The following is a 23087-nucleotide window of genomic DNA, read 5'->3' on the forward strand; positions in this document are numbered from 1 at the left end:
GGCGCTGAAAAGTGTGCTCGGGTAGGGCTTGGTGCAGGGTTTTCTCGAGCTGGACTGCACACGCCCGAGAGGAAGTGAGGCTCGGGGATTGGGGACGCCTTGGTGTTGACGACACTCCGCAACACTTGGCTGCCTTTGCTTCCTTAGGCTCTAAAACCTTCCAAAGAGCAAATCCAGAAGCAGTCCGCACATAGCCACTGTTCTCATTTGGCTGGTTGACTAAAGAGATGTTCTCCGAACATAGTGTTCTTGCATCCCCCTGCAGCCCTTTGTGATAGCCATCTGCCTAGGTTGTAATAGCTGTCCCACTAGCCCAGCATTGACAACTCGAGACTGATAGCAACAACCGCCTTTGTAGGTCTCCATCCAATGATGCATGTGAATTGTCGCCACTTCGCATCACATCAAGTCAGCATTTGCAGGTGTCTGGACAACCGGCCACGGGAATAATCATGCTGTATTTCTGAAGGCTCGCTTTTGAAAGCAACGCTATGCTATCCACCCAACTCAAATCATCGCTGAGAACCAAATACCCTGTTCACCATATTCCTCATCTTTCCTTTGCTCTTTCGCCCGAGTCTTTGTGACCTTGCTCCAAGGTCCTGCCCCCGACCAGCCATCTGAATCCTGCTGGCTTCCACTTCTCGAGCCAGCGCTTGAATTTTTCGTGATCTTGTCTCGAGGTCAAGAATGACCTTTTGCTGGGCCTCTAAGATGTCCTTGAATGAATCCTGGGTTTGGTGTTGGACAGCCGTGTAGACGACCTGGTTGATTGCTCCTGGTAGGTTCATGACAACCTGCGAGAGGACATTCGTGAGTCCGGCAGCCACGGTGAGCTGCTCTTCCATGGCTTGGCTGTTCTTGGTGGCGATTGCGAGCTGTCTTTCCGAGGCTTGGATATTCTCAGTAGTCAAGGTGATGTTCTTGGACTGGGGCTCGAACATGGAAAGCAAAGCAGAGTTGGTCCTGGTTTGTTGTTCAAGAACACGATAGTGCATGTCGATTTGGCGACCGAGAGCGTTATTCTGGTCCCTGAAGTCGGCATTTTCGTTGTGAAGGTTACCCACGTTTAACCGAAGGGGGCCAGTGGCATCCGAAATCGTTTGCTCGATGGTCTGCTCCACGATCGAACATAGCTCTTCGCTGACGTTATCAAGATCGAGTTGTGTTGGATTTGAGACACCTCGTCGCTGGAGCATCGTATTGGCAGCATCGAAGTAACGTTGTTCTTGTTGTACGGAGCGGAGGTAGGAGCTGACCCTTCGGGCTGCTTCTGCATCGGTCTTCGTGTCTTCTTGGGAGGCATCACGATCCTTGATTCGGCGGGCGATCTCAACTCGAAGTTGCTTGTAAGACTCGGGAGCGGGAAGAGACTGGTTACCACGTGATTGCCGGAGTCGCATGAGACGCCCGTAGTCTTCAATCACAGCTTGAGTGTCCATGGCCGATGCTGTCGTGCTGGGGAACTCTCCGTTGTCGCGAGCACACTCCAGTTCAGTCGCCATTACGCGAATTTGACTGACGGGGTAGGCAGTGCCACATTCGATGACGATACTGGGGCCAGAGGCTGCGACATGAATGCTGGAGTCCGCATGCTTCTTTTCGCATCTGGGGATGAATTCTTCAATGGGAGAGTCGGGAGGAGTGATCAAGCCGGAGACGGGGATATGCGGGATGTTCTCCTTAAAATGACCTGCAGGCAAGGTGGGCGTATGTGGAAAAGGCATGATTAATGGTCTTGGGAGATCGGCAGATTAAATAACCTCCCACGATGAGTCCGTGATGCAGTGCTGCAATGAGTGCTGGATGAAGCAGGTCGGTGATCGACAATGACAGGGACAGTCTGCGTTACTGACAAGAAGGAGACTAGGATGGAATAGAAGAAGTAATGCGGTGATGAGGGGATCAAGAGATGAGAGATGTTTGTGATGAGATGCTACTTGGTAATTCGGCCTGACTGTGATGCAGTGACGAGGAAGAATATATACTGACTCTCAAGGCCGGTAATGTAGAAATACCATGAAGCCAAGTTGATTGCATCTTGTTGACAATAGACGTTGGCGCCTGTAGCTAGTTGACAGGTCCATTGTTCAATAGCCACAATGAGCCACGCGCTGCAGGCATAAATACACAGAGCTGCGTGTGAGTTTCGGGGCGTTCTGAATCGAGCGTTAAGAATAGGAGTCAGACGCGTGCGCCAACCATTCTAGGCAACCCCAGCGCCCGACAATAGGAAGATGTTGAATGACTGTGGAGCCGAGCGGATGAAGGGGGAAGAATGTTTCCTTTCTTGGAGATCTGGCGGTCGACCAGCCATATGAGAGGAATGACGAATGTGACCGTTGGTTCCCCGGATCTTGCTAGAAATGTACTAGGGCAAATCTTCTCACCTCTATGGGAGCTATTTGTGTGGGATGGCTAAGGCTACAATGATCACGGCTGAGGAGGGTGTTTCACGAGACGAATAAAGGCTAGCCATGATTCTGTGATGCAAATTCTTCAAATCAAATCTCAGTGCTATCTCGTAGAAGTATGAACTGCGAGTCGTGCGACCATCCCCAAGCGTCACCAGCTGATTACGTCGCGACCTGATCATGAGCTAATAAACCATGAATATCCGTAGACACCCAGAGACATCGTGTTGTTCACGCTAGGTTTTGCGTGAGATGCAGTGTGGCCCTTCCTGCTTGCTGTGCTGGAATCCTTGGGCCCTTGGTGTCGTTCTGCACAAGACGCCGGCTTGGCCATTTAGGATTCCTCCTCGTCGGAAGGAGGCGCATCTGTACGAGAGCAACAATTGTTAGTGGCAAAGACACCTTGGATAACAGCCATGAGTACATACCACTCAGAGATGATGTAGGAGATGCAGGAGTCACATCTTCCTCTTGCTTCAAGCCCTTTGCCTTGGCAATGGGCTTGGGTTCCTCATCGGAGTCCTCCTTCTTGGCGACGCGAGTAGTTCGGGCTCGCCTCTTTGCAGGCGATGCGGCGGGAGCCTTGGCCTTGCGCTTCGCAGGGGACACAGTTTCCCCGTTGCTGGACCCGGTTGTGGACTCTTCCTTGGCAGCTGTGTTGGTGCGGCCGCCGGCCTTGATGCCATGGGCCTTCAGCATTCTTTCGTATCGCTTCTGGCTATTTGGATTGTGTCAGTATGATATCTGGGATAGAGATGGGCAGAGTGGTACTTACGCGGCTGCCTTGGAGACGATGCCAAGGTTATCAGCGACGGCCTGAAAGTCGGGCTGACCTGGTTAGCAGAACCCAGGAAAGGTGAGGGCGCCTTGGCTTACTCGGCCATTGTTGGTATGCCCGATGCAAGACACAAGGAACTTGACCTGGTCGGCAGGCTCTTGCTTAGACATTTTGGTTGATGTCTGAGACTGGATGGATGAGTGACTGAGGAGTTAGTCGAACTGGAGATAAAAAAGAGAAAGAGCAAAAGCCAAACAGTGTAGGTCGAAGGTAGTCAGTAAAGGTAAGGTTACTTACTGTGATGAGTTGTGTGCGTCGGGAGCTGGAAGGATGTCAGGAAGTGATCACAGTGAGGTGGGTGTGGATGAATGAGGAGGAAGTAGGGTGGAAGACGAAAGGGGACTTGGGATAGAAAAAAGAAAATGTGTGCGCGAGGAAGAAAACACGGGCGTTTTAATTCCACAGGGCTGGCTGAGACTGAGCTGCAGGTGAAGGAGAAGCAAACGGGACCGTGTGGTCACTGCCGGGGAAGCGAGGACTAGGCCAAACACTCAGCGCCAAAGACAGGCGACCTCGACCAATGAGCGGGAAAATGGACTTGAGAAGAGATGAAAAGACGGAGACGGAAATTTACTACTCACCAGTTGCTCAGATGAATGGACCGGATATTCTGTGTGCTGTTCCTGGGCAGTGTTGCAGTGGTGTTGTGCTGTAAAAGAGGCAAGGGAGAGGTGCTCTGGACATACTTGAGGCTGGTTCTCAAGCAAAGGAGCTAATAATAGTGAACCCGCTCGAAGACCAAGTCGGCGTCGCTGTTTGCTTCCAGGCAGTCACGGTTATGGGGACAAAGGCTTTGTTGATGGCCACCTCAGAGGAGGGATGCGTCATCTGTTCGCAGGAACCTGAGACGGTTCTGATGTTCAGTAATGCCCTAGCCCTACTTGAAGAGCAGGCACGGAGACTCGGGATTTGATCAGGCAGAATAGGAAAGTTCTTACTGGCCTGTGGCCTGTTCCCGGGATTTAGAGGCTATTCGTTTGTTTAGGCGGTGCCCCAGCTGGTGGCGGCGATGCTCTACCTTCTCCCTGGACTGGCCTTGGCCACCATGAGCACACCCAGGCACTAGTGGAAATATTAGAAGAATGGTTTAGAGGTCCACAAGTCTCATTTTGTTCTCGTCTTCTGATGTTATGCGTGATGAATACGATCGCGATCCTCCATGCTTAGATGAACCAGATGTTCATAACTAGGTCGTCCACCCCAACCACATTAGGGAACAGAGTCCTGCATAGATATCCCACGTGTACAAGCCTAAGACTCCTCGCTCTCGTCCATGGTGGCATCCTTGTCCTCGGACTTGACCTCCTTCTTGACCTCCTCCTCAGCCTCGGACTTGACGTCAGTGTCCTCGTCGTCATCCTTCTTGACGACCTTCTTGCGTGGGGTGCGAGGTTTCTTGGCGACCTTTGCGTCGCCTCCGGCAGCAGAAGCGGCCTTGCCCTTGCGAGGGCTGGCACCGGTGGCGTTCTGCTCGCGCCAGCCGTGACGGACAGACATCTGGCGGAAACGCTCCTTGGCACACTTGGCGTCCTTGAGAGTGAGGGTAGCGGCGACAGCGTCCCAGTTGGCGTCAGGCTTCTGGGTCATGTTGTCGAAGATGGCCTTGATGAAGCGAAGTTCACCATCGGTGAGACCGATGGGGGCCTCGCCGTCGGCGGAAGCAGTGGCGGCCTTCTTGGCAGGCATGGTGAACTGGAGATGATTAGCTTCGAGTGGGCGACAGGGGAAGCCAGGACATACTCGATATGTTCAAGATAGATGACGAAGATGGAATGAGATGGGTGACAGTGAGTCTTGGTAACTCTGATGGTTGAGTGACCTGAGGATGTGGAGGTTGTGGGTGGGAGAAGAGAAGAGAGATGGGGGAGCGCAGAAAAGAGGTTTAAGAGGTGGAGAGTAATGAGAGCAAATGTGGCGAATGCAAACAGGGAGCTCGCTTCCCAGAATCCGTTTTTGTTTCACGCCGAAAGAAGACTGCAGTGGCCTGCGGTTTCGGTGAATGGAGAGTGAGTGAGTGAAGTGTTGGCACTAGTGCCTGGGATGAATGGCCGTTTGACGGAGCAGGTGAGATGAAAATGAGAGAGAGCCAGGTAACCGCCACGACAAACTCCCCATACCTGAGGGCAGTTGAAGTCTGGCATCAGAATCCTGGAGCACTGTGAAAGCTCAGAAAGCCCTCAAGGCGCATGCATCCTTGGCAGGGCCGCCACACGCTGCGATTCTCTCGACAAACTTGGGGAACTTTTCACAGAACAGAATACGCAAAATGGGAACCACATAGTTCAGCAATTAACCTGTCGTCGATATCGATTTTAATACCGTGAGATATCTAGTCATTGTGCCTGTGGATGTGTTTGTATCCGAAATGCCCAACTGCCCGCCGCTCTTAAGGCTCAAGCATCCACGGCATCAAGCCCAGAAAACATGCGTTGTCCCGAGGTAGTCAATACAGCACACCCCGTACGTAGCCCACGCCTCGGTTCTAGACTTTAGAATGGATCCACCTTGGCATACATCTCAGAGCGAAGCTGCTCGTCAGCCTCCCCATCACTCTCGTTCTGATGCTCTGCCTTGACATAGGACTTTTCAGCATCGTCAGCGTCCTCATACTGAGGCTCCTCCTTCTTGACCTTGGAGCGGGGCTTGCCCTTGCCCCGAGGGGTCTTTGCGACCTTGGATGGCGTAGTCAAAGTCGACGAGGCGGCGCCCTTCTTGGTAGGAGTACGGGCCGGAGTAGATGCGTCGCTAGAGATTCCCAGCTTGCGCTTGACCTGTCCGAAGCGGACCTGAATAGAAAGCGAGGAGTTAGTATGTGGGAGGTGGTTGACCAGGAGAATGCGAAAACATGTGTGCGTACCTTGGCAACTTCAGAGTTCTTGAAACCCTGCTCCGTGGCAACGGCCTCCCAGTCAACGTCCGCCTTGTTCTTGGTGTTCTTGACGATGCTGAAGAACAGCATAGCCTCGGCGGCGGTAGGCTCCTTCTTGGGCTCAGACATGATGTTCAGGGTGGTTTCAAGTCGTTAACTGGAGAAGATGTCAGAAAGCTTGCGTGGAGGTGAGTGGAACGAAAAAGAAACGGACCTGCCAGCAAGGAGCAACAATTGTATTGGGATTGAAAAAGTGCAGTCTTGGCGGGTGCGAGTGGCGAGTGATGTGCGATGAATGGTGAAAGCGGAGGGAAGTTGGGTTGCAGCTCACAAATCGAATGGTTGGGTTTTAAGTGCGAGGCGAAAAAGATGAAGGAAGCGGGGGATTTCAAGCTGCAGTGAATAATTCATGCTGCCATGGACTGCAAAGGGCTAGTTAACGCCTAGTTTGGCATGAAAACGGCGAGTGGGTGCCTGACGGCAGCAACGCGCCCCTTTGACTGTTTGCTTGAGACCAATCGGGGGGGTTCTCACTTCTTGAAAGGATGGGACATTGTCCTCATTGAAATAAAACAAAAAAAGCGCCCCGCGTTTGTGCCAGTGCGAGCGAGTGTATGGTCTCCTGTTCTCGCACAGCTGCTGCCAGTGCCAGTCACCTTCCCAGGAGTTTCAAACTGCTCCATTCAGTTGGCCAGGACTAAACGAAATCATTTTGTAAAGGGATTGAGCCATTAACTTGAAATTTTATTGAATCTTTGCTCGATTTCGTAATTATCATTGGCTAAGTTTCTTGCAGCTTCTTCTTGCTTCAGGGACACCATGTCAATGGGCAAAATCCAAGGCAAACAGCCAACTCTGAACTACCAAACCATTCAACACATTGTACCAAATGCCTCCTACCACCCTGAGTGAGAGTCCCAAGGGCTTAACTGGTAGCTCTTTGACGAAGCTGCATTTGGTGAGCGCAGTGTATTGGACCATGACCCACCGTCAACTCCAGGCCTCTGGCAGGGGTTTCCATGTACTTTTAATATTCCCCAGCCCGAAGACCTTCCCAAAGCAGAAGAGCAATTTTGAATCAACCATGAACATGTGCAAACTATCTTTACCAAGGTAAAGTAGACGAATTCTTAGACTCAGCCAAAATTAAGGCACAGCTAGACAAATGGACCCCGATAAATGACAACAAGGTCAAGACCACCTTTAGCCTCTCCACATTCGGTTTTTGCAAGACTTCGACTCGTTTAAGAGCCTGCGTAATTAAAACCTTAGAGAACATTGAGACAAGTCTACTTGTAATGGCTGTAGGGCAGAGGCTACGCCATTCGGCGGCCCGAATGGATAATACGGACCCATCCGTTTTCGGGGTGGAAACCTGTGGGTGGGGCCGCAGTGGGGCCGTGTCGCCGTGCTGCCTAAAGCGGGGTGGCGAGAAAAGGGCGAAGCGAGTGAGAAAAACACAGATCAAGATACTCTATGATGCGTATTAGTCTCTAACTAGGTCTCATACCAAATGCTATTTCCAGATCCTGGGTTGAGCCATAGAGCAAGGGCAGAGTTCCAGGAGTTTCATGACCAACTCTAACAGCCCTCAAGATTTACTAATTCTTGCTTCGTCTCAACTATGATCCATGGTAGTCATCTTGACTCTACATGGAATCAAGCATAGCGAATATTCTGCCTAACTATCCAATGACCCAGTATTCCTTCTTCATTGCCTTCAGGAGTACATGTGACCATGGGCAAACCACGCGAACCATAGGCGAACCACACCCCCTTCCCAAAGAGGAATGTTTCCGATTCGTGAAAGCAAGGAGTGGTGCCCAGCAGGCCAGAGGAGCTACTCTAATAGGAGATACCCTGCACTTCGTGAGCAATGACTTTGCATTTTGCCTCGTTCCTGGACCTGAAGCAGATATGACCACCAACTCCCACAGCAGAGGATGTGAGCCCAAAGCCAACAGTGCCCGATCTAGGAGGACATTGAACTGCTGATAGCTTGCTTGTTTCGGCAGATGACGGAAATGTTACCTCTAAGCGTCCGCCGCCCCCTTCCAAGGAGTATGTCACCATGGCCATTTCATCTTCACGAGGCCTATCTCAATGGTTCCAACGTCTCCCTTCTATCACGCAATAGGATTGGTATTTGATATCAACAAACGAGCGATGTATCGAATGAGCCACGACAGTAGGAAGACGAGATTGGGACATTGAAATAGCTTATGTAGTGTACAATCTGCAGCGTGCAGTACGTCCATAGAAAACTCGGTGCCATATCCCTGTTTCGAGAGCTCTTAAACCACACAGACGGGTGAGACTCATCGTCGAGATCAGAAAGTAAAGTAGAAATCAACCAAGAGATAACAAGAAGCAAGCAAACCCCAGCTTCAGAACCGTAGTCATTAAGTCATAACAGCAAAACGTTCTAAACATATCCCCGGTTTTTTACATTATCCATCCTCTATTCGTGGTCTTTTTGTTGGGTATCAAAATGGGTGGTTATCGGCGAAGTGATCAGCCCACTCTGGGCTGAAGTCTGCGAGAGAATGGACGCCAGTCAGGTCCAGAGCAGCCGGGCTCTGGGAATCGCCTGCAGTCTTGTAGCTGCTCAGGTCGTAGGCGTTCTCAAACGTATGAAAGGGAGACTGAGCCAAGCTAATGTGGTCGTGGCCAGGCTGAGGCATCAAGTCTTGGTTACACTCCATCGAAGGACCGAAGCCGTTTCGGAGTCGGAGGTCTTCGAGAGTAGCAGGGTTCACTGACAGGCCATGAGCCATGTCATCGCTGCAGGGTGTGAGAAATCGAGGGTTGATGTCGTCTCGGTTGTCGGTGAGGTAAGGAGAAGTGGTCGAGGCGGGAGAGAACTGCGCAAGATAAGCAGGTTGGTTATGCTCCTGCTTGATCTTGGGAGGAGATCCCGGACGAACATTTGCATAAGAAGAAAGACTCATGCCCGACTCTGATTTGACAAGGCTGTCCCTCTTGGCTTGAGAGGGCTTCTTGGACTTGGTAACCCGAGACTTGTCGGCGGTGCGGTTTCTCTTCTGCGGCTCGTGGCCGTTGACGGCAGTGCGGAATCTAGCAAAACGCATTCTCGCAGCGTGGCCGTTTGTGATGGGCTGCATAAGGACAGGATCCGCTGCGACTTGGTTCCAGTCGATCTAGAGCAGAGTGAGAAGAGGTCAGGTGCAGTCAAGACGTAAGAGGACTCACGTCTTTGAGGTTTTTCTGGTTCAAGATGGCCAGAAGGAAGCGAGCCATGGCGTTCTCACTGTTGGGAGTCATGATGATGGCAGACGAGGCTTTGAGTTGACGAAGATGGAGGTGGCTGGCGGGAGAGGATGATAGGAAGAATGACACGAGGCTGAAGAAGCAGGCAGAAGAGGGGATGATGCGATTTAAATACGCATAGAGCCCTAGGCAACTGGGGATGCCTCAGCGGAGGGGGGGAGATGAAATAGCGGCCCGAGACGGTGGAGTAGGTTTTGAATATTGTGAATCAGCGTGAATTCAGGCAAGGCAGGCGTTGGGCGACAAGGTGGAACACGGTCGAAGGTCGTTTTGGTGTGGATCAGCCGAGATGGATGGATGGCGGATGGCGGATAGCGGGAGGGTTGAATGGATGAATAGGAGTCTGTGTAGAGAGAGGGATGTGGCTCGTTGCGTTGTTGGCTAGAAGGATGAGGCGGACGAGGAGCTGAACAAGGGCCTTTTGTTTGGCGGGAGGGCGTCGGGAGCACGCCAGGGATTTATATAGGTAGGCAGGATGGATGTGTGAAAGGCTCCGAGACCGAGAGTGATACGAGGGGAGATGCAAGTGGGAAAAGGAGAGTCGGACGAGCACGGAGGAATAGTCTCAAGGCCCAAAGGGGGGTGGCCTCGCATTATATGTGAGCATGTTTGCTCCTGCCACCATACGCATCGCCGGTTCCTGTCACCGTCTGTGGGGGAGTGGCAGGGGTGTAGGGACAGTGTGGACGGCGTTTACAAGGGCCTGGGCCTCCGAGAAACTCGCCAAACTCCCCATTTGGCATCGCCAGCCAGCCAGATGTCTGAGGTGGATGGCGATGATGCCTGTGGTTGCCTGGTGCTACCGACTTTTTTGTTGGCTTTTGGGAGATCCCTCCCATGACGGATGAGAAATGGGGCGCGACGAGGGGCTGCGGCGGGCGCGAGAACCGCGTAAAGAGGTTTCGCCCCCGCCGCTAAAACCCGCTAAAACCCTCCACCATGCACCATCCACGGGGGTTCCAGCGGCCCATAGGCCCACTGTACCGCCCCCCCTGCCGCTCGCTAGGGAGTTGAGATGCTGCAACCACTACAGCGGCTCGCCGCAGGTCCGCTCCGCAGGGCCATCATTGCATGCGTTGCGCTGCAAAAGTCTCAATGGGGATGACTTGTCAAGCCATTGAGACATGGCCAGACTCAATCGTCGCAAGGGGCTGCCAGCGATGGAATGAAGCGGCCGCGGGATCAGACACTCTCTCTGGGACATTGCCGAAATCCAACCAAAGCGCCCCGAGCTTCCCGAGCCCACGTCGCTCAGTTGCGCCGACGAAAGCTTGCAAAGAATATTTTGGCGGAGCATGGCAGCTAAGGCGGGCTTCGACAGGGATGGCAAGCCTGGAATGGAGTGAAACCCGTGTGACTCATTCGCGGGCCACCGACGAATTACCTACATGGGCGGCCGGGTATTGAACGCTGCAAAAGGCAGGCCAGAAGATGGTGGGTGGGTGGACTCGTTGGCAGCCAAAGCGATATGCCACACCTGGCCTCATGGCTTCACTTTGAAAGCCCGACACCACCTATTGGCCCAGCTAATTCGAGCTTTGCGATTGAGCTCAAGCTGAAAGGAGGCCGACGGGACTTTTTTCAATCACAAGGCTGGAGGGGCGGTCAAACGTCCCTGCGTCTGTTGGGACAATGCAGCAAGCCAAAGCCCTGTGACGGATCATAACCATGTCTGCCTCAATCGCAAGGAGACAAGAGGCAACGAGTGCAAGGACGTGGTGGTAGGACACGACGCTAAATCAGTCTCAAGAATGAAGAGATTACGCCATGCAGCCGATCCGCCGAGGTTTGCTTCTGACCCTCAGCTGAGGGGTGGCTCTGAAGCATGTCGAATGGGCTGCTGTCCGAACCATGGAGGCGGTGATGGGCTGGAGCGACGAGCAGCAATTCAACCACCAGACGAGTCCCGAACGCCAGGAAAATTCGTAGCCTGGATTAGACGAGTCATTACACGCATTGAGATGCATCGCGGCCGCATCTATGGTCGCCGCATGCCCCCCAAGCCCGGAGGCGATTATGGAGGGGATGACATGAAGTGGGCGAAGTGGGCGGGAGACGCGACGGGCGCGAAGCTTGGTGGGACACTGTGTTGCCTGGTCTCCGCCAAGTCACCACGAAAGCACGTGAGCCTCGTAAATTGCTTCCCTCCCTGTCTCCCTGCCGCGCCCTGGCCCTCGGATGCTGCGCCCCGGTTTTTCTTTGGCCCGGCGCCCCCTTGCTTACGACCTGGCGTTTGCTAATGATGCTCCACTGACGAGTCACCGTCGTCATTCCGTTTAGTTGCCGTTTGGGGGCCCGTTTCTACACCGTCTGTTATGGGTCTCCACTTCTCGCCGTTCTCTTGGCCCTGAATCTGTAGTCCAACTCACTCGCCCCTGCCGGGTAATCCATGGCATACCCTCGGCTAAGTCGAGACATCTTCCCTCCGTGTGTAAATCGAAGGCGAATGGCCAATGTCGGAGAGTCATAATTAAAGCCAACCTTTGCCTTTGAGTTCCGGGACAAATCCTACGGGACCGGCCATGGTGTAATTGACCACAGCCGAGCCAGAAGCTGCTGGAACTACCATGTTCCAGGCAAGGAAACGATGGTGCAACCAGACAACCGGACCCATACTTTTTCCGTCCCCCGAATCCTTCCCCAGGCAGTGAAACGCTCGAGCCACCTGGCGCCTCAATGTCCCCAACCTCCCACCGCAGCGGCTCCCTTAACAATTTCTCACTACCAATTTTCCCATTGATCGAGCCGTCGACTTAACAGCTTCTAACCTCGTCCCGCCTTGGGTCTCGTGCCTCTTCTCCGTGTCGACCCCACCAGCATCCATCATCATGAATAACAAGAATTGGAATGACAGGGCAGACAAAGATCTCTTTTTTACCATTTTGTCGGTGAAAAACATTGGTATCATCAGTGGCGCGGAATGGACCACCATCGGCAATCACATGAGAACTCTGGGATATGGCTTCACTAATGAAGGATGTCGGTAAGTTGTTCTATCCTCTCTTAGGTCGATCTTGTTATTTTTCTCAGACACAACTGGATGTTCCGTCTTCTTGCCCATGTTACCTTCTTATCCCCAGCTGGCGAGAGACTGGGAAACCTAAACCGGAGCATTGTCAGATTACCTCAAAGTGTTGTTGATCTTCACTATCCGTGACCTCATGCCCGGATCAACCCCAACCCGACAACAACCCGACTCACAAGTCGTCACCTATTTCTATTAATTTTTCAGCTCTCACTTGGATGTAATGAACATTTGACTAACATGGGATCAGTCAACACTTCCAAGGCCTCCGCCGGGCCCAGAACAAGGCCGAGATTAATGGCACCGGCGAAAGTTCACGGAAGAACGATCCAACGATGAACCCCATCACACGTCGCCCTGGTCCTGGGCGAGGCCGGCCTAGGAAGCAACCACCGGTTCCAGTAGAGGGTGCGCTCATAATGGGTGGCCTTGACCCCGAGATCCCCGACACCAATCATCCTGGCGCTCATATCTCTGGCGATCCTGGATCTCTGATGCCCATCCCTCCGCCTGGCACTGCTCTCTCACTTCCGGTATCTTTGACCGCTGAGCCGATGGTCCAGCCGTTAGCTGGCCCGCCTATGACATTCCCCAGCCCGCCTCATGAACCTGAGCTGCCTCAGCATCCTCCCCATCTTCATCCTCTCCAGGGTCAGCAACCTCAGGATCCTCAACAACCTGCACAACCCCTACAAGAAGATCCGAAACTCATTTCAGGTCAACCGCCAAGCGAAGAGTCTGTTGAGCCAATCGATGTGTCTGCGGCTCCTCCAGAGTCTCTAAGCCGAGTGCATGATCTTGATGCCGAAGGCGAGGAACCTGATGCGAAACGACAACGACTTTCATCGCCGGACGACACAAAGGAGGAACTGGATGATGAGGCTGTTTTAGCACTTGCTGCACACAGTGGCCCAACAGATCCATTTCCTTCCGAGTAAGTACTATGCTCATTATGGGTTGGAAGACCAAACGTTCTGACTTCTTCTAGTTTCTCATATGGAGAGGCGTAATTCCAGCAGTTTGATGGAATTCCAATCCCTGGGAGTGGGTGTTGATGTCTGAACTTGAGCCAGGTACATCACTTGTTCTTGCTGTAGCAATTAGTTGGCGCACGGAGCAAGAGGCCCTCGTCGTATATGCTGTGAGATTCTGGGCGATATTTTGGGCCCTTTTGGAGCGGGTTGTATCAACAACAATGGTCTTTGTTTGGAGTTCACAGATTTAGGTAACGAGGCAGCGGGTTGGACGAGTGGTATTAGTGCAGATGTTTTTGTGCATGGGGTTGATAGAAGCTAGCAATGACCTTATTGGCACTGGCAAACAAACAGTCCAGGCGACAAACACTCAGAGCACTCAGTAACATGGTGACCCTCAACTCCAAACTCAGCAAAACTCACCCCGATCATCTTCTTTCACCGGCTGCCTTGCACCTTTCATTCCTCATCAACACCACTTCATCCCTTCCTCAGCACCATCCACCCCTTAACCACAAACCCAAACCGCACAACGCAACCACTTCAACGACTTCATCATGCCTGGAAGACCCGGCGGCAGCACTGTCTGGGACAAGCCCGAGTTCCTCATGGAGCTTGGAATCGGCTTCTTTTCGGCCGCGCAGGCGAGCGGAGGTCTAAGCCAGGAGATGCGGGATGCCATCATCGACCACCTCGAGAAGCAGGGGTTCAACGTCACTTGGGAGGCGATCCGGTATGTCGAGACTCTCATATTCCTGTGGTTTTGTTTTGCTCGTGTATCTCTTCTTCCGCCCTGCGAGTTCTGCAGGTCTCCTAGGCAGCTGGGAAGTCTTCCTGTGTTGTTGCGGCGCGACGCGCGCCGTGCTTGGCTGGCAACTGGCAGTTGACTGCCTGGATGTTTCTGTTCTCATTCGTCACTCCTCGCTCATTTCTCAGCTTCTCTGTTTTTTAACACAAACATTTGACCCTCAATACACACCCTAAGCCATTTCCCTTTCATCTTTCGTCTCTGCTTTCCTCCCTTTTCCTCAGCTTCATCCTCCATCATCCGCAAAGTCAATCACAACCCTCACTTCTTCATCCACCTCATTCCCTTGTTATCGGATCACCTGCAATACCATCACTTCCTTCACCAAACACGCCATGGCTGGCCGTCAAACTATGAGGTGGGACGCCAACGTCCATGAGGATATCCTCATCTGTTTGTTTCAGCACATCAAGCCGAGCACTCAGGATTGGGTCAACGTTATGCAGGACCTCCAGGCCATGAATTACACGTTTACTGAGTCTGCCCTTCGGTATGGTCATGTTTGATTTGCTCGATGCGTTTTGTTTTTCAGATTGTTATTTGTCACTGGCCAGTCACCAGCAGATCTTGTTTACCTATTCACCTTCGCGTCCACCTCCACTACCTCTCTCCCCTTCACTTCAACCTTCACCCACACACACTCCAACTTCATCTCCACACATCTTCACACCTCACATATTTCATCAAACCTTCCCATCCACTGAACCCTTTTACTTTGCACGCTCTACCAACCATCATGTCTGCAAAGCCAAGTCGTGGTTGGGACTCCGCCGCCCATGGCGACCTCCTCCTTGCTTTCATCGAGGAGGCCACTGCAACTAAGGCGACCATCACAAGTGTGACTGAGAAGCTTCGCAAGAAGGGATACACATACTCCTATGACGCTGTCAAGTACTTCATCCTCTGTCTTGTTTATTTCACGATCATGGCGATTGTAAACACCCACTAACTCCGGTTTCAGCCAGCACGTTCAGAAGCTGCGACGGGCTCGGGACGTCACCGGCTTCGAGGCCGCTGTTGGTGGACCTCGTTCCGCTACTTCTACTCCTCGCAAGACCGCCACCCCTCGCAAGCGCGCCACTCCTGCCAAGAAGGGCAAGGCGATGGCTTCTCCCGAGGCTGATAACGAGGAAGACGAGAAGCAAAACCTCAAGAAGGAGGTCGACTCGGACGAGGAGCAGGTTGCTACTCCAAAGCGCCCTGCTAAGCGCGCCAAGAAGACCCCCAAGTAAGTTTCTATTTTTGGTTCTCGTGTTGAGGTCGCTTGCTTATCTCATGGTGGACAGGGTCGAGCCTGAGATGGAGGCCGAGGAGTACGTGGAAATGGAGGCTGAGATCTAAGTCCCAGTCGACTTGATTACCTACCCTCCGTTTACGACTGAAGGTGGAGATCCACATCACATTTTCACGGGACAAATATGGCATCGATGGAGAGAGACTACGGGAGAGTGGGATTAACATACGGTTACCGTGGACATGAGGACAGCCAGATATCACATCTTGGCCTGGTCTTCGATGTGTTGCTTACTTGCTACGAACGGAACCATAGTGTGTGGTCTACGATATTTGAGGGATTGAGAGAATGCCACCGTGATTACTTAAACCCCAATAGCTCCGAGTGCCATGTGAAGTTGGATATTGTAGAACCCTGGAGGAGAAGTAGGCGTCCCTAGAACCACCAACTCTCGATAGATTCACTCTTCAGCTCCTTGATAAGATCGATCAAGGCAGAATATCGAGCCTGGAGTACAGTTGAAATCCCAGACATAATGAATGCTATTTTCTTAGGCCTAAGTGGCTGCACCTCATCCCCTCGTCTCCTAGCAACGTAGACATGCTGCACGCAACCTGTTGTTAACTTACCCTAATCAGCAGGCAACCACATTTCTAGCAATGCTGTTTGTTTCCCCCCGTTCACTTCACTCTCAGTTCACCCTCACCCTGCTCTCTCTTTCTCGGCTTGTTTACCCCCAGCCCTAAGTTTACCTACACCTAATCTTGGCTCCCTGCCTACACCTCTATCTTTCCAACTTTCACAAACCCACCACACACCTCAAACGTCTTCCTACTACAACACACACTTTCCAACTCGACTTCGCTTTACCCATTTCCCTTTCTCAGTACGCTGATTAACTCATCAAACCATCACCATGCCTGGTAACGAAAAGCGATGGCACGCCAACGCCGAGCGCGACCTCTGTCTCGCCATTATCCTCGGCAACCAAGAGACTGACCGCGCGCGCCACAACTGGCCCAAGGTTCACGCAATCATGAATGATCTCAACTACCACTTCACTCAGGATGCCATCTCGTGAGTCCCCCCTTGTGTTCTGACTGCTTGTTCTCCAGCCTGCATTGTACAAGGTACCTAATCAATACCGGTACAGGCAGCACTTCACCAAGACCGTCATGCGCGACTTCAAAGTCCGCCATGGCAAAGCCGAGTCCCAGGGCACCCCTGCCTCGACCCCTAAGAAGGCTGCCCCTCAGAAGCGCCGCACGCCTGCGAAGCAAGCCAAGTCCAAGGCCTTTGTCGATCAGGACGACGAGGGAACTGAGGAAGATGAGGTTCTCGAGACTCCAACTAAGAAGATCAAGCTTGACTTGGACACGAAAGCTCTTCTCCCTGTCAAGACTGAGAACGCCAACGCTCTTGGCCGCGAGCGAAGGTATGCATTCCCTCACGGCTGTTTGAGAGTGAAGAAGCCTGCTGACTTGATGACAGTGCTACGGTTCAGAACAACGGGGAGGAGTTTCAGGCTTGGTTGGCTACGGATGATGAGGCTATGCTTTAAACCACACTAGATGGAACCCAGTCCTCTGTGTGCTGAGTTGACGATGAACGGACTTAAACACAAGATCAGTAGAGGCGTGGGGTAGCTCCATAGTAGAGCCCAGATGAAGCCAACTTGATTCACAGAGACCAACAGAATCTCAAAAGTGACCAAGAAGAATGTTACGTATAAAGACGTATTTTATCCTTCGGTTGTTAACCTTGACTACCTACTCCAGCTGCTGGCTTGTGAACCTTTGCCTGCGTCTAAACTACCTACCCTAGAGACCTAGCCGGAGTCTTGATTATACATTTCTAATTTGTGCTACCCTCTCACTATTGTAGTTACAGATATTCAAATCGTAAGCCCTTGTTTCTTAATCGCGGATGAAATGTATTGAGCAAACTGCCAACCGGAGCCTACCCTTTGCTGTTGATCGTGCCTATCTGCCATACTAGAACCCACTGATCTCCCATGTCTCCCTAACGCCAATCGAAACCAGAAAAGAGTCACCCATTACCGAGGCCGCCGGCCGTCCAGCCGATTCCCATCGCTTGTGCCCTTCTTCTCTGGTGCCTTTGACTTGTCCTCTCCGTCGCCCTTTCTCTTGACAGCGCCGCGGAGCGTCTGGCCTTGCCCATCAAACTTTGGTCGGTTGGCATTCTCTTTCTCCTTCTCCTTGTCCGCATCTGTCTTGACTGGCTTGATCTCATAGCCAAAGAACAGTTTGTTGGGGGGCAGGCGTAGCGCTGCAGGGGCACCAGTTCGTCGTTGAGGGACCTTGGGAGTGTCTTCGGATGCTGGCACGGGGGTGGCGGGTTTGGGGGTCGAGTTCTTGCTGCCCTTCTTGGCGAGCTTCTGTCCACCGCCAAGGAAGTTAGTCACGTTGCTGGTGACCGAGGGGGCAATGGCGTTGTAGTTGATGGACTGGGCCATGGTGCCTTGGTTGTGGAGGAGACCTCCGGCAGGGACGCCGCCGCGGGTGCTTCTGGGAGTGCTCGTGCCACTCTTCCTCTCAGGTTCGACGTAGCCTACTGGGGCGGCAAAGTCAACCGAAACATCGGTCTCAATCATGCTCACACCCATCTTTTCTGTCTCTGGCTTGACGTCCAGGACAGCAACTTCGTACACTTCGTCGTTGTACTCAAAGTTGAAGATATCACCCTTGGTGAGGGTGGCAAAGTTGCGGAAGGCCTTTTCGAGGACAGCCTTGGGATCGCTAATATCAAGGAAGTTGACGGATTGTGGCTGAAGTTTGACCATCTTGGCAAGTTCCAAAGAGGTGGTTCGGATTTGAATCATGTCTCCGACATCCATGCCCAACGTCACCATCATCTATCGAGTGTCAGTCGGAAGAGCTTCTTCGGGTATGTGAGGGACCACACGCACCCATTGCGGAATATACGCTCGGCCCTCCTCGGCAATGAACTCCAACACACCGGCGTGTGAGTGCTTCCCCTTCTCCCCGTTGATCATCTCCATCAACAAAGGCCACTGGACATGGAGCTTCGACACCTTATCGAGGGCGGAGGGAGGGAGAATGATTTTAGAGCCGTAGTTTAGCTCTGGTCGCTCGGACCCAGGGGCCATGATGAGGGGGTAGCATCGGTAGTACTCGTCGAAGCGTTGCACGATGGGTCGTCGTCCGTGGCGAGCCATGTTGTAGAGGTGATCCGGGTTAGACGGATCGAACCCGCCGCCGCCAAAGCCGGAGTACTGCATTTTCACGAGTTAGCTTTGTCCAGGAGTCTATGGGATAGCGGCATGGCGACGAACCATGTTGACGGCGACCTATGGGTGTAGAGTGGATGATCGTGTGGTATCGCGGGGTGAGATCCGTGGATGCGTTAGCGGTCTGCAGAGGACCTGGGCTGTGGATGCTGTGTGCGATGCTGTAGACAGGTACAGCGATGGTCCTGGATACTGTGATTTGGCTGAGATGCGGGGTGTTGGTCGTTGGTGGTGGGTGGTTGTACAGTGTTGGATGGAGAGAGCTCCAGCGATGCAGGTTGAAGTTGTCCAGAGAGGTCGACGTGGGGGGTGGAGGCAGGCAAAAGGCAGCTCTTGGATGACGCAGTTTGGCAGGCCTGGAAGCTAATAAGTCGCCTCAGGGGATGAGTCCCTAGGCTACAGAGGGTGACCGCCTAAAAAAAGGGTTGGTCCAACCAGCGCAGCGCATTTACCCACAGTTGACGTCCAAGCTCCTCGAGGCAAACCTAGCTCCGTCACGAAATCCAAATGCGCTGGTGAATCAAAGCATCAACATCGACGAGAATTCGACTCACCCAAAGGAAACCGAGATCTACAATCTCACAGAGCTCCACGCAGAACATGGCTTCACGGCACTCTGCGGCGCGGCCCAAGCGAGCCGGAGAGAACTTTGCGCGCACCCATCACAACGACGACGAGATGACCGACCTCAAGCGGGCCAAGTTCGACGTCCGCAACCCCTCGATCTTGGCCCCCGATGCTCGAGAAGACGACGCGATTCTCGATGCCGATGTCATTGGCGGTACCGGCGCTACGAAGCGAGGTGCTGTGAACCTCGACGGCTACGACAGTGATTCAGACAATGAGAACATCAATGCTCGCGCTCAGGGTCGTAAGAAGGGCAACGTGAACATTATGGATCAACTGGACAACTACAACGCCAACAATGTCTCCTCTGGAAAAGCGGCTGGTGGCGATGATAATGACGACGACGACGACATGTTTGCGGTGGATGACGATGATGAGGGAGGCAAGGCAGCCTCTGAGAATGGCGACTTTGATAAGTCTGGCCGCAAAAAGAAGGATGTGCGCTTCCTCGATGTCGAGGATATTGACGGTCAAGATCTCGGCAGCAAAACCGGAGGCCAAATCCGACTAGACGAACTGGGCAGCAGTGACGACGAGGTGGGTGTTGACCTCGCGCTCCAAGAGGAGGGTTTGGATGAAGAGGTTGGCGCAGGTGGACTCAAGAGGAATGCCCCTAAGGTGGAAGCCTTCAATTTGAAGGCAGAAATGGAGGAAGGCCAATTTGATCAGCAAGGCAACTACGTGCGCAAGGCAGGAGATCCCGATGCGGTTCACGACAGCTGGTTGGAGGGACTCAGCAAAAAGGAGATGAAGAAGGCGGCAGATGCGCACGCAAAACGTGAGGCAGAGGCACGGAAGCAACGCATGCAAGACGACGAAGTCTTGGTGTCGGAGCTTCTCAAGACGCTAATACTCCGCTTGGAGAGGACCGAGACACCTCTCGAGGCGCTGGCCCGGCTTGGCAAGAGCCAACCCAAAACCAAGAAGATCCCTAAGTGGAAGCTCAAGAAGATGAACAAGGGTGCCGAGGGAATGGAGGTGGATGGCGAAAGCAGCCAGACTCCGGAACAGGCACGGGTAAAGGAATCGATCGACGCCATCACAGAAGCCGCCGACAAACTGCTCAGCCGGGACTACGAAGACATTTACGATCAAGAACGGGAACTGCTTGTCCGGGAATATCGCAAAGAGACCGGGGAGGAATGGGTCGAACCGGAAACAGTGCATGCGGATGCCGACCAGATTGCGGTGAAGCCGGGAACTATGTGGGAGTTCCGGTGGACAGACGGGCGTGACGAGGGCGCCAAGCAGGGACCGTTTGATGGGGCGGCGATGAAGGCCTGGCAGGAAGCCGGGTATTTTGCAGAGGGGTCGGTCGAGTTCCGAGCTGTGGAGGAGGGACGGGAGTGGACGCCGCGGGCTGGGGCCTTTGTGTGAGCACACGAGACCAGCCAACGGAGAAGCAATGGTGCGGGCGGTGGAGGGATTGGCCGGGTTTGGTCGTGAGACGGCCGGAAACGGTGTAACGGTGTTCTAACAATGTCTGGCTGTGGCCCTGGAGCATGGGTGCTCGGCCAACCAGTGTATGTGTACATGGACGGCCAGAAGGCAAGTGGCTGAAGCAGGACAAGCTGGAGACGCGACTCTGGACGGCGTGTGGAGCCGGTCGCGTCCAGAACCCACAGAACAACGACAGAGAGTGAATGCATGACACAGATGGCTGCGACCCTTGGACGGCCGTTGGGCGGCTCGGGTGCAGCAAGGTCACGATGCTGCATGATGGTGCCGCGGGAGGATCCTCGTGGATGACGAGGGGAGCTAGGGAGCCGACAAGGTGGCACCAGCGGGCACTTAGTCGCCATCTGGTTCCTGGGGATCCCGATCCCGCTGGGGCCGGGCAAGGCCGGGCGATGGGGAGGAGGCTGAGAAGCCGGGGAAGGCTGGAGAAGCAACTTCATAGGCGAGGCTTGAGCCGGCCCAAGCCCGTGACCCGTGATGCTCCGGGAGCGTGAAGCGGGGACCGGGGCACGGGTGGCCCGTAGCCGAACGGTTACCGTGGGAGGCGGCAAGCGGGCTGAATCGGAGAAGGCGACAGGGATGGACGGATTGAATGGCTGGGGGAGTTGGAGAATGGGGAAAAACGCATAGGCGGCGCCCGTACAGGGCTGCAACTACTATGTAACTGGGTGTAAGTGTAAGGTGTATAGTAGAATGGGTGGTCAGGATCGTGGTTTCGGTTTTTGGAGAAGAGGACGGTCGCAGGCAACGCATGACGGCCACCAATCAATCGAGTAACGCAACAGATACCTGGTAAGTACCTGGTAAAAATAAAAATAAAAATAAAAATGAACAAAAGCTAGGAGGCTCTGCTTGATGCGAAGCGGTCAATATCAGACCAGAGTCGGTCAGACCCGGTCAAGACCGGGGAGGTGAGACGAGGTGAGGTCAGGTCAGGCCAGTCGCTCAGGTGAGGATCGGTGAGATTGCCATGAGGCCATCGCCAAAACCACGGACCAGGCGTGTAGGGGGAATCGGCCGGGGGCTTCGATCTGGGACTGGGGGCCCTTGAAAACCACGCCAGATAAGCGGATGAGCTGAGATTCGTTCTGGACATGTTCTCCCGTGCGAATCGAATTGAGGGATGAGTCGATTGGAAATGTTCGTCACCAACGCGGAGACTACTATTCTTGGTTGGTACAAGTCCGGACAAAGGCCTGCGAATACAGTCGGTCCGTCAGAGCCCGTGCCTGGTCAACGAGCCTGTGTCGGCCCGGCTGGGAAGTTGCTCTGTTTATTTCGCTTTCGCCATTCGATTTCTCAGCAGAGGCGAAAGAGTCATCGCATCAGAGCCCAGCAATTATAGCCGCCTCACTTTACTGCTCACTCCCCTCCCTGCATCTTCACTGCCTCACCATTTGCCTTGATCAGGCTACAGGTGAGGAGCTAAGTTGATGGAAGGTACCTTGCTGGGCTCTGCTCCGTACACCCACCCAGTTTGCCAAGTGATACGCCAGTGAAAAAAAAGAGACGCTCGGCTCGCTAGCGAATATCAACGCCCCCTCACTTGTTGGAGCTCGAGCTCGAGCTGGAACTGCAGAGACAAGCTTGGAAAATCTGACGGAGCCCACCGGTGTTAGCTTGACCCAACTTGCACTTTGTTGGAGGCGAGGCGAGGTGAGAGGTGAGGGTACCGTTAGCTTGTGGCTTTAGACCACCCCCGCGGACGAGGCTTGCCCCGCCCATCTTTTTGGCATTGCGTAAAAAGACGCAACAAACATGAGCAACGCAAGCTAGGTCGAGATAGGCCAGGCCGGATTTCACTAAGAGAGATACACACCTATGACCCAAGGAGCTACGGGCCGCCGTGATGATTCCCTGATATAAGAGCGCAAACGTAAAAAAATGCAAAATTTCATGGGCGGCAAGGACGGTAAGGACGGTAGAGGAGGTAGCATCCAAAGAAAAGCCTCCCCCCCATCTGCTATCCCCTCCATTACTTGTTACTGCCTCAACGACACGTAAGAGCTGTGACTGTACGGATTGCGAACAATGTGCGGATTACGATAGTCCCGCGAAAGCTCCGGGGATGGGGGGACCTGCGGGCCTGGATCCCCGTCGAGGGAAGATTTTGGCGCGCTGGCGCGGGCAGCGGGCGCGGGCGGGAAGGGCAGGCATAAAGGGCTGAGCACAGACGAGGTCGAGACGGTCAGAAAACGAACATCAGGCAAGGCGGGAGGAGGTGAGGAAGTCAGGAAGTGAGGCGCAGATTTGAGATCTGTTGACCGACGCATCGGAG

The 23087-nt window shown here is 53.4% G+C and overlaps 12 protein-coding genes across 12 annotated transcripts; 6 read left to right on the forward strand and 6 right to left on the reverse strand.

Annotated features, from left to right (window-relative positions):
• Positions 1–512: 512 nt before the first annotated feature.
• BGZ61DRAFT_517264 (uncharacterized protein) lies at positions 513–1840 on the reverse strand (the record flags this gene model as incomplete). The annotated part of the gene is made up of 1 exon (XM_046252325.1): positions 513–1840. Exon 1 carries the CDS (start codon positions 1725–1727, stop codon positions 513–515), a length of 1215 nt encoding a protein of 404 aa, XP_046105549.1. The 5' UTR covers positions 1728–1840.
• A 908-nt stretch (positions 1841–2748) lies between these two features.
• BGZ61DRAFT_531807 (uncharacterized protein) lies at positions 2749–3362 on the reverse strand (the record flags this gene model as incomplete). Its single annotated transcript, XM_046253774.1, has 4 exons — positions 2749–2780; positions 2843–3132; positions 3190–3242; positions 3291–3362. 4 exons carry the CDS (start codon positions 3360–3362, stop codon positions 2749–2751), a joined length of 447 nt encoding a protein of 148 aa, XP_046105550.1.
• Positions 3363–4366: 1004 nt separating this feature from the next.
• BGZ61DRAFT_450265 (uncharacterized protein) lies at positions 4367–4881 on the reverse strand. The gene has a single exon (XM_046245715.1). The coding sequence runs from the start codon at positions 4837–4839 to the stop codon at positions 4504–4506; it is 336 nt and encodes a 111-aa protein (XP_046105551.1). The 5' UTR covers positions 4840–4881; the 3' UTR covers positions 4367–4503.
• Positions 4882–5533: 652 nt separating this feature from the next.
• On the reverse strand, positions 5534–6501 carry BGZ61DRAFT_450266 (uncharacterized protein). The gene is made up of 3 exons (XM_046245716.1): positions 6336–6501; positions 6110–6278; positions 5534–6038 (listed from the first exon to the last, which is right to left on the reverse strand). The coding sequence occupies exons 2-3, from the start codon at positions 6248–6250 to the stop codon at positions 5742–5744; spliced, it is 438 nt and encodes a 145-aa protein (XP_046105552.1). The 5' UTR covers positions 6251–6278; positions 6336–6501; the 3' UTR covers positions 5534–5741.
• Positions 6502–8471: 1970 nt separating this feature from the next.
• BGZ61DRAFT_225128 (uncharacterized protein) lies at positions 8472–9599 on the reverse strand. The gene is made up of 3 exons (XM_046238153.1): positions 9335–9599; positions 9049–9282; positions 8472–8985 (listed from the first exon to the last, which is right to left on the reverse strand). Exons 1-3 carry the CDS (start codon positions 9404–9406, stop codon positions 8608–8610), a joined length of 684 nt encoding a protein of 227 aa, XP_046105553.1. The 5' UTR covers positions 9407–9599; the 3' UTR covers positions 8472–8607.
• A 1564-nt stretch (positions 9600–11163) lies between these two features.
• Positions 11164–11652, forward strand: BGZ61DRAFT_477276 (uncharacterized protein; the record flags this gene model as incomplete). Its single annotated transcript, XM_046248874.1, has 1 exon — positions 11164–11652. One exon carries the CDS (start codon positions 11164–11166, stop codon positions 11650–11652), a length of 489 nt encoding a protein of 162 aa, XP_046105554.1.
• Positions 11653–12110: 458 nt separating this feature from the next.
• Positions 12111–13786, forward strand: BGZ61DRAFT_450271 (uncharacterized protein). The gene is made up of 3 exons (XM_046245717.1): positions 12111–12395; positions 12688–13371; positions 13426–13786. The coding sequence occupies exons 1-3, from the start codon at positions 12241–12243 to the stop codon at positions 13445–13447; spliced, it is 861 nt and encodes a 286-aa protein (XP_046105555.1). The 5' UTR covers positions 12111–12240; the 3' UTR covers positions 13448–13786.
• BGZ61DRAFT_587799 (uncharacterized protein) lies at positions 13775–14725 on the forward strand (the record flags this gene model as incomplete). Its single annotated transcript, XM_046256504.1, has 2 exons — positions 13775–14144; positions 14578–14725. The coding sequence occupies exons 1-2, from the start codon at positions 13969–13971 to the stop codon at positions 14723–14725; spliced, it is 324 nt and encodes a 107-aa protein (XP_046105556.1). The 5' UTR covers positions 13775–13968.
• A 230-nt stretch (positions 14726–14955) lies between these two features.
• Positions 14956–15560, forward strand: BGZ61DRAFT_531813 (uncharacterized protein; the record flags this gene model as incomplete). The annotated part of the gene is made up of 3 exons (XM_046253775.1): positions 14956–15110; positions 15181–15447; positions 15506–15560. 3 exons carry the CDS (start codon positions 14956–14958, stop codon positions 15558–15560), a joined length of 477 nt encoding a protein of 158 aa, XP_046105557.1.
• Positions 15561–16369: 809 nt separating this feature from the next.
• Positions 16370–17014, forward strand: BGZ61DRAFT_477279 (uncharacterized protein; the record flags this gene model as incomplete). Its single annotated transcript, XM_046248875.1, has 3 exons — positions 16370–16530; positions 16607–16888; positions 16945–17014. 3 exons carry the CDS (start codon positions 16370–16372, stop codon positions 17012–17014), a joined length of 513 nt encoding a protein of 170 aa, XP_046105558.1.
• A 183-nt stretch (positions 17015–17197) lies between these two features.
• Positions 17198–19070, reverse strand: BGZ61DRAFT_389076 (ubiquitin fusion degradation protein UFD1-domain-containing protein). Its single transcript, XM_046242795.1, has 3 exons — positions 18770–19070; positions 18383–18709; positions 17198–18328 (listed from the first exon to the last, which is right to left on the reverse strand). The coding sequence occupies exons 1-3, from the start codon at positions 18770–18772 to the stop codon at positions 17510–17512; spliced, it is 1149 nt and encodes a 382-aa protein (XP_046105559.1). The 5' UTR covers positions 18773–19070; the 3' UTR covers positions 17198–17509.
• A 5-nt stretch (positions 19071–19075) lies between these two features.
• BGZ61DRAFT_225213 (uncharacterized protein) lies at positions 19076–20935 on the forward strand. Its single transcript, XM_046238155.1, has one exon. The coding sequence runs from the start codon at positions 19325–19327 to the stop codon at positions 20726–20728; it is 1404 nt and encodes a 467-aa protein (XP_046105560.1). The 5' UTR covers positions 19076–19324; the 3' UTR covers positions 20729–20935.
• Positions 20936–23087: the final 2152 nt, after the last annotated feature.

Source organism: Ilyonectria robusta (assembly GCF_021365365.1).
Source record: "Ilyonectria robusta strain PMI_751 chromosome Unknown BGZ61scaffold_8, whole genome shotgun sequence".
Lineage (NCBI taxonomy): Eukaryota > Fungi > Ascomycota > Sordariomycetes > Hypocreales > Nectriaceae > Ilyonectria > Ilyonectria robusta.

Bases quoted from the DNA above. Each gene is read 5' to 3' on its own strand.
- BGZ61DRAFT_450265 (XM_046245715.1), bottom strand. From the start codon at position 4,839: ATGACCCAGAAGCCTGACGCCAACTGGGACGCTGTCGCCGCTACCCTC.
- BGZ61DRAFT_450266 (XM_046245716.1), bottom strand. From the start codon at position 6,250: ATGTCTGAGCCCAAGAAGGAGCCTACCGCCGCCGAGGCTATGCTGTTC. The intron at 6,039-6,109 runs GTACGCACACAT...CTTTCTATTCAG, and splicing joins AGAACTCTGAAGTTGCCAAG to GTCCGCTTCGGACAGGTCAA.
- BGZ61DRAFT_450271 (XM_046245717.1), top strand. From the start codon at position 12,241: ATGAATAACAAGAATTGGAATGACAGGGCAGACAAAGATCTCTTTTTT. The intron at 12,396-12,687 runs GTAAGTTGTTCT...ACATGGGATCAG, and splicing joins TTCACTAATGAAGGATGTCG to TCAACACTTCCAAGGCCTCC. The intron at 13,372-13,425 runs GTAAGTACTATG...GACTTCTTCTAG, and splicing joins ACAGATCCATTTCCTTCCGA to TTTCTCATATGGAGAGGCGT.
- BGZ61DRAFT_225128 (XM_046238153.1), bottom strand. From the start codon at position 9,406: ATGACTCCCAACAGTGAGAACGCCATGGCTCGCTTCCTTCTGGCCATC. The intron at 9,283-9,334 runs GTGAGTCCTCTT...ACTCTGCTCTAG, and splicing joins ACCAGAAAAACCTCAAAGAC to ATCGACTGGAACCAAGTCGC. The intron at 8,986-9,048 runs GTTCGTCCGGGA...TATCTTGCGCAG, and splicing joins GTCTTTCTTCTTATGCAAAT to TTCTCTCCCGCCTCGACCAC.
- BGZ61DRAFT_225213 (XM_046238155.1), top strand. From the start codon at position 19,325: ATGGCTTCACGGCACTCTGCGGCGCGGCCCAAGCGAGCCGGAGAGAAC.
- BGZ61DRAFT_389076 (XM_046242795.1), bottom strand. The intron at 18,329-18,382 runs GTGCGTGTGGTC...GACACTCGATAG, and splicing joins GAGCGTATATTCCGCAATGG to ATGATGGTGACGTTGGGCAT.